Genomic DNA, 15,835 nt, shown 5'->3' on the forward strand with positions numbered 1-15,835 from the left:
AGGCCAGGCCTTGCCGCCATGGCAGGGCCCGGCGCATCGCATCGATGCTCCCTCACCTCGCTCCAGCCCTGTCCCGCCCGCCCAAGGCTAGCCGCGAAACACGGCGGCGGGAAGAGAGGAGGCTCGGAAAGTAGGTTGTAAGGTAAGGTAGTGGTATCCGCAGTGCTGTGCGCAGCGGTGCAGCGGGCATCGTGCATGAACTGCTGGTACGGCATGATAAGATGGGTGTGTTATACATGTGACGGAGCACCGCCTGGCTTCTCTTTTCTTCGCCTTTCCAAGGGTCGACCTGGACAACGTCGGAAGAGGACGAGGAAAGAGAAGGTTAGCGGGCCTGGAAGCTGCATTCTCTTGGTGTCGATTGGCAAATGCAGGCGCATGTGCGTGTAGTGGCCTCATGGTAAAGGCATATATGGCAGACATGGGAGTCCCCGAAGCTGGAAAGTGTGCCATGCCAGGTCCGGGGCGCATGAGACGGCTCTTTCGTTTGGTGTTTCCCGCCTCCCGCCGCGCGGCAGGTTTGGCGATGCAAGTCAATTCGAGACCCGAAGCTAGGTGCACCTTTCTTCGAGGGAGCTTGGATACCAAGCTTTTCTCTCTCGCCTTCTTGTTTCTTGTCGCCTCTCTGGCTCCTCCGCCGGATGTGGGAGTATGGGGGGAGCTACGGCGCAAATGTGAAGCAGCCAACATCGGCTGTGCAAGCTTTTTCTCCCGTTTAAGGTGCAACCTTCGACCGATGACTGGTCGTGATGTGCATGACTGGCGTCTGTGGGGGATGCGCTGCCACTGCGATCAATGTCCTAGGCCGATTGGATGGCTTTAATTTTCGCCGCACCAAGGGCCCCCGGTGATATGGTTTGGCGATCCAAAGGGTCGAAGTCTGATGTCGTCTTCTTTGGGCGTATGTACCCAATACGTCTGCGGAGTCCTCAATATCATTTCCACAATAAGATAGAAATAGCCTTCTGTTGAACCGGATATTGAAGGGGGTGTGAAGTGAGCGGCATCCGGGTCAGAGACTTCGTCCACGAGTAGATAACGGCGACAGCATATTCGTAGTTGTAAGCAAGGACAAAAAGGTCCAGAAACTGAATTTCGCACTCGCATCTGCCGAGCCCAGACTCCAATATGGTCCCCTGACTGAGCGTTCCGAAAGCCGTCAGATAGAGGCGCCGAGGAGTGATTGGGCCTCTGCAGCCCATCATTCCAACATAGTGCAAGGTATGACCTTCTTCACAGCCTCTTTTCCACTCAGACCGTCCCGAATTTCAGCTCCGTAGGCTCGTGGGTAACCTCGTGGGCAAAGGAAACATGTCGCTTGTTTTGGGGGAGGGCGAAGAGCAAAGAGGGTGTGCCCAGGTGTGTCTGATCCGGTGTTTAGGCCTGATGTCGGTACCTGCAGGAGATTGAGAGGTTGAAGGTGAGGTGAAAGGTCCCCTGAGGTTCGAAGCGTTCGGTCTTTCTTGCAACAAGAAGGTTCCAAGGGGACTCTGACGTGCACATGCATTCTTTCTGGGATTTGAGGAATGACGGGATTCAAGCTGGGGAAACATCGGTGCGCCGACGCTGCTGCAGCTCCTGCATTTGCCTGTATGGCAGGCGGAGCAGCTGGCATTGACGTCTCTCGGTCCAGGAACGGCACTTGAGTTAGCTTCGCCTTACTCGGGAAGCTTTGACTGCATGTCTCTGTCTCTACACCTTCCCGTCATGTAGCTTCGATGAGATGTGATTTGAGTTTAGGTGTAAGTGACAGATGACTAACACGAAAACCTCCAAGGTGACCGAGGTGGGTGTCGGTGGCTTTCGGTGAGACAAAGATCATGTGACCCCGCGACCGGTACGTGCCTGGATCGACCTTGGATGTAAATGCGCTTGGGACTCTCTAGCCTGCGGCGCCGCGTGATTCGCGTATCGTTGACGACAGAAAATAACCCCTTTGTTTGCTTATGGAGACACTAGAGGCAAAATCCAGCATTATGACCCTACGTTCCTGTTGTGTGGACCTAAACGACATTGCATGCCCAACGCGCATGTGCCTCGCATTGCAGCGTCGTTTGGTACGTCTATCATGCTAGCAAAGCAAGAAGGGCAGAAGAGAAAAGAAAAAGAAACATTATTGCACCACAATAATCACGTGTGTCAGAACCGATATGCCTTCGCCAGAGAAGACACCTATTCCACCAGCCGCAAAGCCGCGGTTCGGCAACAACTTCGATCCATACAACTCAAGCGCCACCGGACATCAACGCCCGGATCACGTCCCAGGCACAGGATGGCGGAACAGCCGCGCCCGCAAGCTCTCGGAGCAGTTTGCGGGCGGTCACACTGGCGGTGCCCGCATGAGTGACACGTATGGCGCCGGGAGCGAGGACTTTGACGAGAAGCTGAAGATGGTGGTGCCCAAGGACGTCAAGGCGAGGGCGAAGATGAGCGTGGCAGACATGCTGGTGCGGCCGGGGCTGATGAGGAGCGGCTCTTCAGTCTCCGAGACCGGATCCGCGACATCTAGCACGTCTGCTGCAGCGTCGGGAGGGTTGGCGAGGATGAGCGAAGAGGAGGTCATGGAAGCTCGGCGGAAGGAGGACGAGGATGTTGAGGCGACGAGGGCGGCTGGTAGGGGATTGTTCGAGGGCGTCACGGTGTACGTCAACGGGAGCACGCATCCCATCATCTCGGATCACAAACTCAAGCGCGTCTTGGTCGAGAACGGTGCGCGCATGTCTATACATCTCGGACGGAGGCAGGTTACGCATGTCATTGTCGGGAGACCGGCCGGCGTAGGCGCTGGAGCCGGCGGAGGACTCGCGGGCGGCAAACTTGAAAAGGAAATTCGCAGGATCGGCGGGTCTGCCGTCAAATATGTTGGCGTCGAATGGTTCGTTCTTCCTTTGTCTCCCTATCTCGCCTGCTCGTATGAACCAGCAGGTGCTAATACTTGCGCAGGGTAATGGAGAGTCTCAAGGCGGGAAGTCGATTGCCCGAAGCACGCTTCGCTCCTCTGAAAGTTGCGAGAGAGGGCCAACGAAGTCTGTATGGAATGTACGGGAAGCAGGCCTCCAAGGAGTCCCCTGCTGGGTCGGCAAGTTGATCTGGTTAGTTCATGGAGCATTGTCGACGTCGGCGAACGCGAACAGTTTTCACCTATTGCATTGATGAGTCACTGGAGGCACAACGATACCAGGAATACATTGGGGGGGCATGCTGTGATTCGGCATACAAGGCGTTGGTTGGGAATTATTCTAGTTGACTAGTCCATTTGAAACTTCATAATCACCATTACCGTATCGCTCGTAAATATCCGATCCATGCCTATCCCGTTCTGTCCTCTCAGTCGAACTTCCGTAGGTGATGCCCCGCGTCTCTCATTTCACCGGAACCCGAACCGCCATTCCCGAAGAACCTATCCCTGGACGGAGATGAGAAACAGCCGCTCAGCTTCGAACACGGTTACACGTTCGACGGCCCGTGAGCAAACATGGTACGACGGCCGTGACTCGGTACGGGTATCAGGTTTTCCTTCGAGCCTCGTCTTCCCGCCATGGGATCGTATACATTTGAATTTCAATGGTCCTGGAGGAACGACCTTACGCTCTCTTTTCGTCACACAAGCTGACCATGACGAGGCCTAGGGCGGAAGGGCGTGACCGAGGAGATCGTGAATACGGGACGGCGGGCTCTCAACTTTCGTCGTACCATCCATCCTGCGGGCGCGCGTCGCTTTGAAACGACGCCTTCATGTCGCACGATGGTCGTCGTCGTCGGTGGTAATCGCTTCAGGGGAAAGATGGTGGTCGGCCTAGGCTTTCCTGGCTCAGTGTCCTTAGTTTAGTTAGGCGAGTCCAGACCATAGGAGCTCAGTGTCCGGCGGTCAGGGTCGAATGTCCCGACATAGCTACCTAGCAGCTACCAAGGAAAGCGAGACGAACGTGTTGACACTGTTGAGTTCGATGTATGGCTGGCTACGAGGCTCACGTCTACGGCGGATTCCAACCATGACGAGGCAATGACGGAAGCTTCAAGGGGTCGGCCAGCAGCGTGCTGCAGTCTTTCATGACAACCCCTCATACCTCCTCATCCCAGTTCCCTGTACATAGCTTCAGAATAAAGACAAATGACTGGATTCCCGAAAACTATTCAGAGAGATTAAAATCTTATCAAGAAGATGATATCTTTTAAGCCATCGAGATCGAGCAGACTGAGTTTCTCCTTAATTAGCAAAACATCTACATATGTTTTCCTGATAAGCTGGACAGCTCTTGACAGCACTAGTGAACGATGGTGATTTGTATTGTTCGTAATCAAGACGTTCTAGGTTCTTTGACGGATTCGGATCATGACGGAAACAGATCCAGCGCAGTGCGTTGACATCCTTCCTCACCAGTTTCAATACATATCCACCGAAATCGGATACTTAGTAATAAGGCGGTCATATTCTCATTACTCAGTATCTCAGAATAAAGATATCACATACGCTTGTTGATCACTCCGGCTTGTCACTGGAGCACATGATATCAGTCGCAACGGTTGTGATTGTACTACCTTATCTTGGTCAGTAGAATGTCTTGATCTGTGATCTTCAACAACAAAGCACATTTACGAACCGGCGATGACACGTTTGGCAGAGGATTCTCTGCCGTTCGACTGGTAGCAAAATGCGATATCTACAACTTCGCTCTAGCCTCCGTACTCTTATGTCCATCCCCCCTCACCTCCCAATACTCCCTCACCTTCTCCCTCGCAACATCCACCGCGCCAGCATCCTCGACCGTACTCGGCGCCTGGACCTCCTTCTCAAACTCCTCGTGCACCGCGTTCTCCAACAGCTCCCTCAGGACGCGGCGCAGCGTCTTGCCGCTGCGCGTCTTGGGAATCATCCCCTTGCCCTGGATGAGCCCGCCCAGCGTGGCGATGGCGCCGACCTGCGACCGCACGAGCGCGTTGATCTCGTCGGCGAGCTTCGCGTCGGGCACCGCCGAGGTCGGGTGCTCGGGCGTCGAGAGCGTGATGAAGGCGAAGGGGAGCTGGCCCTTGAGCGCGTCCGGGATGCCCACCACGCAGGCTTCCGCGACGAGGGGGTGGGATGTGATGGCTTGTTCGAGGCCGCCTGTTTTATCTTGTTGTTAGCTTCGGGGGCTTTCTATTTGGCATGGAAAAGAACTTCCAAGGATGAGGACGAGGACGATGCTTACCACTTGACAAACGATGAGCGCTGACATTGAGTACGTCGTCGTTACGGGACATGACGTTGACGTAACCCTCGACGTCGATGTAGCCTGCATCCCCTGTATCCAACCACTTGCCATTGAAACGCTTCAGATAGCCTTTGTAAAACCGCTCCTCATCTTGCCACAGGGTTCTGAAAGCAGTCGGGGCAAGAGGCAACCCGAGGACGATGTTTCCCATCGTGCCCCTCGGCAGTTCCTTACCGTCATCGTCCACGATGCGGACGTCGAAGCCAGGCATGGCTTTGCCGGCGCTGCCCGGCTTGATCTTGGGAGGCGGATGGCCACGCACATCCGTACCGCGGTCTTTCCCGGCATGCGGCACGAGAGCCCGCCCCGTGATGGGCGACCCGGCTTCCGTTGACCACCAGTTGTCGACAACGTGGGCGTCGACCGCGCCGTAGGTTTCAAGGAGCTCCTGGTACATTGTGATGATTGCCGGTTCGGACCGTTCGCCCGCCAGGAAGAGCCCCTTGAGCGTCCGGAGGCCGCCACGCTCTCCGATCTGCTTGAAGAGCTTGTTCTCGGGGTCATCGCGCTTGATGGCGCGGAGAGCCGTCGGCGCCGTGAACATGGTGTTGACCTTGTACTCTTCCACGATGCGCCAAAAGGCTGAAGCATCTGGTGTGCCGACGGGTTTGCCCTCGTAGAGGACGGTGGCGGCACCCGTGAAGAGGGGGGCGTATGCGATGTAGCTGTGCCCTACGACCTATACCACTTAACATTAGAATCTGACCCAGCCCCGTGAGAGCTTGACAAAACGTACCCATCCAATATCTGACGCTGTGAACGAAACATATCCGGGGCCGTGAATGTTGAACAAGTAGCTGATAGAAAGATGCAGCCCGACAGCGTGTCCAGCAGCATCCCTCAACACGCCTTTTGGCGTTCCCGTCGTACCAGATGTGTGGATGATGTAGATCGGGTCCGTTGACTTCACAGGCACGCAATCGGCCCTGACGCCTCTCGCACGACAGCTCTTGACAATGCTCTGCCAGTTCCTCTCGCCGTCGTTCCTCTTGATGGGGTTCCACCAGATCTGCTCGCGCTGCCATACAACCACCTTGTCGGGTTTGTGCTTGGAGATCTGGCAAGCCTCCTCCACGAGCGGCTTGTAGCTCATGGGCGGCTTGTTACCGTCGATACCACATGAAGCCGTCAGGATAGCCACGGGTTGAGAGGCCTCTATACGTTGGGCGAGAGCGGCCGGTGCGAACCCGCCGAATACGACGGCGTGGATGGCACCTAGGCGACTGACGGCGAGTATGCCTATCAATGCCGCGGGAATCATGGGCACTAACAGTAGTGTAAGTTTTGGATCGGAAGACTTGCTATCCGACAATGAGAAGAATACTTACTATAAACCAAGACGACGTCGCCCTTTTTCACTCCCTCTTCCCTTAGCGCCCCGGCAAAGGCCTCAACTTCGTCGAGTAGCTGCTTGTATGTGAGGGTCTGCTTGGTATTCGTGACGGGACTGTCATAGTATATTGCCGGCGCATCACCCCTGCCATCGTGAACGTGGCGGTCTACACAGTTGAAACAGGTGGAGATTTCTCCGTCCGGAAACCACTCCCAAGAGTCATGGGTGACGCCGCTCTTGAGCGTCTTCTTGGTGACTTTGAGTGTTGAAGAAGGCTTCTTGTGCCAGTGCAGGTGTTCGGCCTGGTGAGCCCAAAAAGATTCCGGATCCTCGAGGGAATGACGCAAGACCTCGTCTTGAGGGTGTAAGTTGTCCATATTTACAGTGGCTTGCTGTCTGGCGTTCCCGAAGGGGTGGTAAATTCAATTGGCTGTGAAGAAATGAGACAATAAGCGCTGATGAGATTACAACAGAAAGATGAAAGAGGTCCGAATTAGCATCAAAACTATAGAAGCATTGCCCGTGGGGACTATATGAGTCTTCTCGGCTTCGGCTCGCTCTCAAACAGTCGGACGGCTGGAAGTTTGGAGGTTGGGACGGCGTTGAGATACGTGACAGCTCTACCCTTGTAGCAGCAGCTGACGTGCCCTCTTTCCCCTTGGACCTTGGTGCGTTGGCTGGCTTGACCTGGGGTTGCCATTGAGGAGGCACCCTTCCCCGCATTCCGTTGACCCGGGGTAAGGGGAGCGACCGTCATTGCCGACCACGCCGACATCGCCAACCGACCTTGGCTTCTTCCATCGGCCGGGGACCCCACGGGGTTCGATCTTCGTCCGATTGCTTATTTTCGCTTGTAGCTCACAGATGACAGCTTGCAGACCTTACTTTATCTTCGTTGGGGGTTGAACAATTGTCTTACAGGCCTTGAGAGACGATTGATAAGTGCCTAACGCAGCCAGACCTTACACAGTCAGACCTAACGAAGCTCTCACTCTCGAGAAAGAAAAAGGCATCAATCAAAATCATTGGAGATTGGCTTCTCTGATAGTTCCGTTAAATACTTGTCCAGTCTCACTATGCAGCAAGTAAACGCTTTATAAGTGAGCGCCTGCTTCGTCAATTCTCCTTCAAGATGCTGGTGGTGAAGTACCTGGGGACTATTTCCCCAGAGACGGGCGATGGTCCCACCCGGCTCCCCGCAAGACCCATCCGTCCCGTGTCGCGCTTGTTTGTCTGCGCAGTCAAGATCACCAAAGTGTAAACTCCCGGAAGTGGCCCGAAGTTGAGTGTAAATGTGAAGTAGACCATTTCCAGTACCATTGCGGTTGCAGCAACTAAACTACAGAAATGCGGTCAATTCAAACAAGGCTTCCTATTCCTAATTACCTACCTAGGTGATGGGAAGGAGTAAAGATGCGAAGCCTTTAGCAGCCAGTCTGATTATAACAGAGCAGAGTGAGACACACCGACGCTCCCCGAAGCCCTCATCTTACTATCTCGGTACACTGTTGAAATTCCACCTCGATCGCTCCAGAAACTTGTCCGGACAGGCGATTACTCGCAAACCTGAGAGTATTCAGCATGCCTGATAAAGTCCCGCGGCAGAAAGCGAGAGCCACCGCTTCAAGCGGCACGACATGACCAACCGCTCCGGCCCAGCCGGCTTCCACCGGGTTCAACGATCTCCACGCCCTCCAGGATCCGATAAGATCACCCACAGGTCGAGCGAGTATAACAAGACTCTCTCTCACGTCGCGTATCCGTGCGCAAGCTTGAAGGTGGGCAGCCAGAGAAACGAACCCAAAAGCCCCCCGGCCCTTGGGGAGGGTTACCCATGAAGATTCCCTTCCCCAGCGCCAAGCTTCGACTGACAGGCGTCAAGCAAGTGACAACTGTCTATAACCCTGTCGCCCTATGAAATGTCATCCGCATCCGTGATGCTTCTAGCATTTATGCCTCATTTATTCCGAAGTATCCTGGGCGACAATCCGTGTGCTCTAATGCATTCGTGGAAATTCGATTGATGGCGATCAGCGCAGAGTGGCCCAGTTGGGTTGTTAATCTCGCTTACGTCCGTGTTTGCAACACCGCTTAGGTGCACATATGGAGATCGTTGACAACCCCGTTAGAGGAATACCACTCTAGGACAATAGTCTAGTAGGGGGTACGCCGTACTCTTCACCTAAGGTAGGTAGGTAGGTTGAAATCTCACATTCCTCCTACAATGCGTTGTGTTTGGAAAATAAGCATCGCCCACATTCCCAACCCTTTCTTTCCAGCTCACCGTTTTTCTCATTGTGATCTGGAATGGCATAGCCAAAACCATGCACCTGGAATTACCAGCTGCACTAGGTACGACTCACGAGTATCCGTACTAACGATATGTTTCCATTTCCAGCTCAGCAACAAAGACCCACACCTCCATGATCCATCACAGCATGTTCGTCCCGTCCAATCCGGTTGTACCTTTCACCGCTGCAGTAGCGCCCAGACGCAGGTACAGCGCGGCGCCACGCCTGTACTCCGTACCCCCCGAACACCCCCTATTTCCCATAAGGTTCTTCTCCTTAACAAGGTAAACAAAAAATACACCACCAAAACAAAACAACCTTAATCGATCTGGATGCAACGATAGTAAATCTCAGCCTCGGGATAGCGGTCTGTCAGGCGGGCTGCAGCGCTCAGCTCCTCCTCAGACCTCTATTCACCAAGAGACAATTACGTCGCCCCCCCTCCTCTTGGCTGGAATGCCGCGTCTCTCCCAAGACACTCACCGAAGAGAGAAAGGTTTGTACCTCGTATGCGCTCTAGGCACGAGGAATGCGGCACGGCTGCGGCGTAGAAAAGGGGTGTGGAAGAAATCCCAAGACCCAAGCAGAGGCGCCCAGTACCTAGGAGTGCTAGGCATGCGGGACTGCGCCCTCTTTCCAAGATAAACACTCAAGAATCCTCCTCCACGCAGAGGATCTTTCGAAGGTGAATGGCCTTGTCCATCCTTTAGCGAAATGAGGCCGATGTGTTCCCCTCTTCTCTCTCCGTCAGTTCATCTTCGAAATACATCCTTCACTCTCACCGGAATCCGTATCCGTCAAACCTCGGGGAGTCGAGGGGGGGGGGGGGGACCTCACATCAAGCTCCGCGCTATTGCTAGACTATTTCCATTCCGGCGTCCTTGGTTGTCTTGAACCTATTTTCGTCGTCACAGCCTTTTTGTTATTCCCCAAACAAAGAGTCACCGAGTTTCCGATAATGTGATAATGCTCTTGCTCGCCTGAAGTAGACTAGACGTACATGGAGTTCCGGATCCCGGAGACCGCTTGTGTAATTCTGCTTCTTCGGGATACTAACCTGCGAGGAACTTCTTGAACGGACAGAGGTCCGAATGCTTACAGCAATGTCGTATCATCCCCAGGGCAAGCGGGCATAGCTTAAGAAATTCTCCGATATAGTCAAGCTCCCTACAATTATGAAATCATCCATTCACTTGACGTCACGTCGGAGTGATGGGCTAGCAACAGCACATTTGGACAGTTGGACTCATACACATTACACGGCAGTTCGTTTTGGCAGTAGGGCGTGATACACATGAGAATGAGTATTCAGTCGTCAGGCGAGAGGAGAATATGATGTGAATTGGGTCAAACAGGTTACTCTGCCGCGAGTAAAGACGAGACAGTTGAAGAATAACCTATCATGGTCGCATTATATTCCCATTTTCTAAGCCTCTCGAAAATGAAGAAAAAGAGGATGGTATGTACCGCACACACACACGGATATAATCCTCAATTGGCGATTTGACGGAAATACCGAGCCATAAAAAACCGTTGTTGGGGCGAAGGTTTGTTTGCAAAGCAAGTACAAGAAGTTGCAGTATTGACAGGTGTGAGTTTACTGCATGGCTTGGACGTTCCCGTGGTTGAAAACTCCATGGCGCCATGCAGGCAAGAAAATGTACCGGGTATTCTGTGGGCGTGTCGTTTCCTTTCTCCGTCGTTTTTTGGGATCCATTCCCAAGCTCTCCCTATCCAAGGAGACTCCCAAAACTCCCATCCAAAAAAAGTACCCATCAAGTCGATTGCGTATCGGATGGGTTCACAACCGCGCTCCAGTCATTAGGTGTCGTAGGCTCCCCACGAAAATTAAAATATTATCGTACGTCAAAGATCGTAGGGGGAGACGTGGATGGCGAGACGTGAATATTGATTTAGAGGACGAAAGCAGCGAATCCGAGGACACCGGCCAGACCGGCGCCAGAGAGGGCAGCGGCCTTGCCAGCACCGGCGGTAGGGACGGAGACGGGCTTGGTGGGGGTAATGGCGGCGGTGCCGGCGACGGTGGTCTTGCTGAGGGCGGGAGTAGCGACGGGGATGGTGCCGTTCTTGGTGGGGGCGGCGCAGTTCTCGCACTTGACGATGGAGGAGGTGAGGACGGGCTTGGTGACAGTGCAGGGGCAGTCAGTGATGGTCAGGGTGGTGGCCTGGAATGTTGTTAGCTTGGGGTCGAGATCGACATGTTTTTGGAGGTGAAAGGTCGGGCCATCTCCGAGTCTATGTGGGCATAGAAGCCGGCGCTTGGCCGGCGAGCGCCGAGACACTCTGAGATCCTCCCGTCCACCTCCCGGATTCGACGTACCTTGGTGATGGTGTAGGTCTTGTCAGCGTGGGAGATGACAGTGGGACCAGGGCAGTAGGTGGTGTAGGCAGAGACGACCTCAGTGACGTAGGTGACGTTCTTGTTGGCCATGGCGCCGGTGGCGGCGAGGACAAGGGCGGCAGCGGAGAACTTCATTTTGACGGTTGTTTGGGGAGGAGAACTTGGTATTAAGACTCGAAAGAGTTGTAGATGCGAGTTGAGGATTAGGTGGTTGGGTTAACGAGTGAAAGCGACTAAAAAGTCTGGGTCGGTACTGAATGAGTGAGTGTGGGTGAGGAGGGAAAGGGAAACGGGAGACGGGATGGCCTGGAGGAAATGAACTTATATACAGAGATGGGCGCAATGGAACACGACATGGGAACTGGGGGCAGTGGACACTGACTGGGCTCTCTACCTTAGTGCCTGTGCTACACTACCTTGGGGCCCTGCCTTGCGGTAAGGTAATGGGATGGGTCAGGGACGACGGTACCTTCGCCCGGTCATGAAGGGTGGAGCAGCGCATCTCCTAGGCCTGGAGATGAGAAGAGGAGCTGGACTGGGAGGGCGAAAGAGAGCACACGCCGCCTTTCCTCCAGACCCCTGCTAAGATGGACACGATCCATGGCTGAACAAGGGAGGCTGGTTTCTGTTTTCTTTCGCTATTCACTGACCAGCTTATTTCACTTGGAACGAATCAGAAGTGGGCTAGACGAACGGGTTCTTGGTAACGAGGGGAGTAAACACGAAGAAAAGACCATTGTGGATGACTTGTGTGGACGGACGAGAAAGGGGGTAGACCAGGTGTGGTGTATGTGCTTGTGCGTGTTTTTTTCTTGCGCTTCCTACGTTTGCTGCTGGTGGCTTTGGCAGTCCAGAATTGGCCAGGCAGACGAAGCGGCTACTCCCCTTTGGCCGAGAGGGGGGCGGGAAAATAGGATTGACAAGTTTGGTGGTGTGGTTGCGCAGAGAAGACGGGAAAAGCAAAAGAGAAGTCGAAAAGACTGGGCTAGAAGTTGATGCTTGGAGTACGTACCCTCCAAAATGGGATGAAATCAAAGGGGGGTGTGAAAGAGGATGGGAAGAATATGCACACAAAGGGGACCGACCTTGGAGCGCGGGAATTGAGGTGTGGGAATCATTTACCTTTTGACCCACTCGGACCCAGATGACCACTTAGATCCGGGTATTATTGGGTGTAGCAAGATAGAGTACGAATAGAGCCACGAGGTGATTGACCAGCAAGCGCTTGCTTTGCTTCATCAGATCGTTCGTTGATCGTCTGTGTTTTGCTTCACACTGTCGCTCGGAAGCACCCTTTGAAAACTCCTTGCGTGGGAATCAGTCCTCGACTCTGGTCGCGGCCCTCTTAATCGCTCCGAATCTGCAAGGAGTTCGGACGAGCGAGATGAGATGACTCGAGCCCACCTCAGGAAACAGAGTCAAGGACTCAAGGTAAGCTTGAGCAATTTCAGCGGGTCGGCCAACCGTCGACCAGCATCTGGGCAGCGAGCTGGCAGTACTCCGTCGACGCGCGAATACCCGTACACGTACGCATCGCTCTTTCCCGTCATGCTGGCAGATCCAATAGCACTGGCCAGCCGTTTCTGGGCAGAGATGCCTGCTCAAAGGCGGGGGAGTTTTTGCTTGATGCGCAGCGCAGCCGTGATCCGAAATTCCAGGCCGCCATCCGTCGGCCAGCATTGCCAGTGACAGTCGTATCTTTGATTTGACTGTCAGACGTTCTATCAGGCCCCTGCCGACATCTCCGCCTTCGCTGAGTGGACGCGGCACGCATTCAGACGTGTTTGCCAACTCACCTGTGGCCGCGGCAGCCGGTGCTGACGGCTGACCTACCAGTGTCAAGCAGTGTGCGAATCAAGTCAGGATTCAGGAACAAAACCTCGCGCTAATGCAGGTACCATGCAACGCCCAAGTTGACAATGCCCGCGTCGGATGTGGAGACAGCGACAGGTTTACTGTTCCAGACTCCCAGCTGACGGCCTGATCCCACAGCGACAAAAATAAAGTAGTCGGAACTACTATGAGAGTCCAGCAGCGAATCTTCTTCCGTAGAACGTCTTTCGGGGCTGCTGACGGGGCTGTATCGAAAGCTGTGGCTTGCGTCTTTTCCGATGGACGAACATGCTCAAGCCACGGAGAGCCTGTCCAACGTTGAATTCGCATGCCAGTTGGCTGTTCTCAGGCGGGCAGCAAGCCACGAGCTTTGTCCGTTCGCACGGCGTGAAACTTTCGATGAGACAATTGTCTGCATTGCACGGAGGTGTCTTCATAGACGAGAAGTTATGGCTGGCTTCGACGTCGTGGTTGCCAGCTATGCCGCATGCCCCGGGATGTACGATGGAGGAGATGTATCCGTAAATTCGCTATCGTTCCCGTACTCCGTTCCATGAAAAGCTGCCTTTGTCATGGATTTGCAAGGGCTATGATAGGTGGTAGAAGAGAGGAGAGGGGAGATCAAACTGGAGATGTTGGGGGCTTGGAGTCTGGGACAATGGTGAACGGAAATTCTACCTAAAGCAGCAACAAGACAATCTCAGAGAACTTGTGTATTTAAGAGATTTGATTGGCCTAGCCGATGGGATACTCAAAAGTAGCCAACCTGTTTGGGCAAGAGGAGCTGGCCGCTATTGCAGACCTCAACTTCAATTCTGAAGTACGGACACTCCGTACCTTCCTTTTCCTGGAGAATCGTGCAAGGCGTTCGGGCCCTGCGGGTTCCAACTTCGACTTCATCTGGGCAATCTGGGCAGTAAGGTAGTTTACAGTTTACGAACCGGCAAAATATGCCGCAGCCGACTCAAGGTCAGGGGCTCGAATTGAATGCCAAGTCTGGCAATGACGAGCTATCGGGATCTGAAAGCGCATTCCTTTTTTCTTGTCCGTCGATTTCCTTTGCTGCCATGGTGCGTCTCTTACCTTTCGCAGTACCTACCTCAAGGCAAGTGTGGCATGCAGCTTCTTGTCCGTTCTAGTCAGTTGCCACTTGTCAGTGATGCACCATACAATAACATCCTTCCCATCTGACCGAGGACACAAGTCGAAGGAATGTTTTTTTTTTTTTTACAGAAACATCCAAGAGCCACCTGCCCGCCGCCGTTGAGAACACCGGACGGATCGCCCATCGGATGAAGGCTCCATTTTTAGCCACAGTTCGTCTGAGGGTCACGCTCTCAGACATAAACACTGGACGATGACCAACATCTCGAAACACTAGAAGGCGACCCCTCAGATCTGCCCTGAAGCACAAATAAACTTCAGGTCTCCCGTCTAGGTCAATCGAGGTCAGTGTCATAACATTTACCTACAATGCTGCTCAGCTACCTTATACTGGCACGACTGGGTTTTGGAAGATGTGCCAGGGCAAGACAGGGTTCCTCCAGGTTTCCTGCACAGGTCAGATTCTCGCGGGGTGCAGGGGACACGTTCAAGAGGTCACACTCACACCCCAAAGGTCTCCGGAGCCCTAGCACTCTCTGGCCTCCGTTGCGGCAGGTTTTCTTCCAAGTTCTAGAGAACCGTTGCCCGCCGTTTGAGTCTAAGTCGTTGCGTACAGCGGAGACAGCCCATATCAATCGCCCGGATAAAATCAATGTTGATCATCGCCTGTCACCGCATCGAGATCCTGCCATGTTGCGAGGTGGAAACTGCGGTCAACTTCTCCACGGACCCCGAACGATGTCAACAGGTTATATTTATCTGAACGAAGGACCGATGCGGATACTTCACTTTCAGGCAGAATCGACACATCTGATCTGAATAGCGCCCAAATGTATCTCATCCAACATTCTTACCACTTACAGGGAGCTCATCTGGCTCATCCCGAGATATCACTACCTAACTCGCCCGACTCAGCGGCTTCACGACCGACCCGTCGTTCGACTCCGAGGGATCTGGGGTTTGTATTCGTATCAATACAGTTTAGCGAGCTGAACGATTTTGATCTAGCCAGGCACGCTCGTTTCCAACGGCCTGAAGGCTCAGCGGGGCTACATGTTCCCGGCCGCCTGCGCGGGTTGTAGTGGTGTGCCCGGTGGCCTGTGCAGCAATCTGGCCAGACCAATCCGGGGTGTTACAGCGCACCCTGACCATCAATTAATTTCCACACAACACAGACTTTGATCAACTCAATTGGGACTATTGACCGATCTTCATCCTTTACCCCTCTCTTCGGCTCACTTTCATCGCGTTTCCGTGCCTGTAGCTTCCATACTCTCTTTATGCTTATCGTTATATGGAGGTACTCAAGAGACCAGTGGCTCGTATAACTTCATCAACCGGGCAATTGCAACGCGTATCAACCACCTCATTCCATCCATTTTCGAGTCTGTCAAATCCAAAGTTTGCGTATCCAGTTCTATAGTCTCATCCATCAAGCGGTATACCATCTCCTAGTTCATGCCAGCCTTGCACTATTAGCTCCATCGGCTCCCCGTAGATAGACCAGATGTCAAGATCTGGAGAACCACTCTGTGCCTAGGGAATCCTTGATCTGACCTCACTCCAATCTTGACAGCCTGATCTGTGGTACTGCAACTTGTGCTAGCTAGGAGCTTACTTCCATGTGACCAGGCTAGAAGACAACACCATTCTTGCTCGG

General features: G+C 53.6%; 3 protein-coding genes across 3 annotated transcripts; 1 reads left to right on the forward strand and 2 right to left on the reverse strand.

Moving 5' to 3' along the window:
* Positions 1–1,976: 1,976 nt before the first annotated feature.
* HER10_EVM0001272 (BRCA1 C Terminus domain-containing protein) lies at positions 1,977–3,088 on the forward strand (the record flags this gene model as incomplete). The annotated part of the gene is made up of 3 exons (XM_035471027.1): positions 1,977–2,032; positions 2,144–2,875; positions 2,944–3,088. The coding sequence occupies 3 exons, from the start codon at positions 1,977–1,979 to the stop codon at positions 3,086–3,088; spliced, it is 933 nt and encodes a 310-aa protein (XP_035337972.1).
* A 1,573-nt stretch (positions 3,089–4,661) lies between these two features.
* On the reverse strand, positions 4,662–7,045 carry HER10_EVM0013179 (AMP-binding enzyme; the record flags this gene model as incomplete). The annotated part of the gene is made up of 4 exons (XM_035482543.1): positions 6,581–7,045; positions 5,989–6,518; positions 5,190–5,931; positions 4,662–5,104 (listed from the first exon to the last, which is right to left on the reverse strand). The coding sequence occupies exons 1-4, from the start codon at positions 6,960–6,962 to the stop codon at positions 4,662–4,664; spliced, it is 2,097 nt and encodes a 698-aa protein (XP_035339077.1). The 5' UTR covers positions 6,963–7,045.
* Positions 7,046–9,699: 2,654 nt separating this feature from the next.
* HER10_EVM0005744 (mmc protein) lies at positions 9,700–11,968 on the reverse strand. Its single transcript, XM_035475348.1, has 2 exons — positions 11,218–11,968; positions 9,700–11,062 (listed from the first exon to the last, which is right to left on the reverse strand). The coding sequence occupies exons 1-2, from the start codon at positions 11,371–11,373 to the stop codon at positions 10,790–10,792; spliced, it is 429 nt and encodes a 142-aa protein (XP_035338379.1). The 5' UTR covers positions 11,374–11,968; the 3' UTR covers positions 9,700–10,789.
* Positions 11,969–15,835: the final 3,867 nt, after the last annotated feature.

Source organism: Colletotrichum scovillei (assembly GCF_011075155.1).
Source record: "Colletotrichum scovillei strain TJNH1 chromosome Unknown Contig00001, whole genome shotgun sequence".
Classification (NCBI taxonomy): domain Eukaryota; kingdom Fungi; phylum Ascomycota; class Sordariomycetes; order Glomerellales; family Glomerellaceae; genus Colletotrichum; species Colletotrichum scovillei.

Excerpts from the sequence above, each read along its gene's own strand:
- HER10_EVM0005744 (XM_035475348.1), bottom strand. The coding sequence starts at position 11,373 with ATGAAGTTCTCCGCTGCCGCCCTTGTCCTCGCCGCCACCGGCGCCATG. Across the intron at positions 11,063-11,217 it reads AGACCTACACCATCACCAAG|GCCACCACCCTGACCATCAC; the intron begins GTACGTCGAATC and ends ACAACATTCCAG.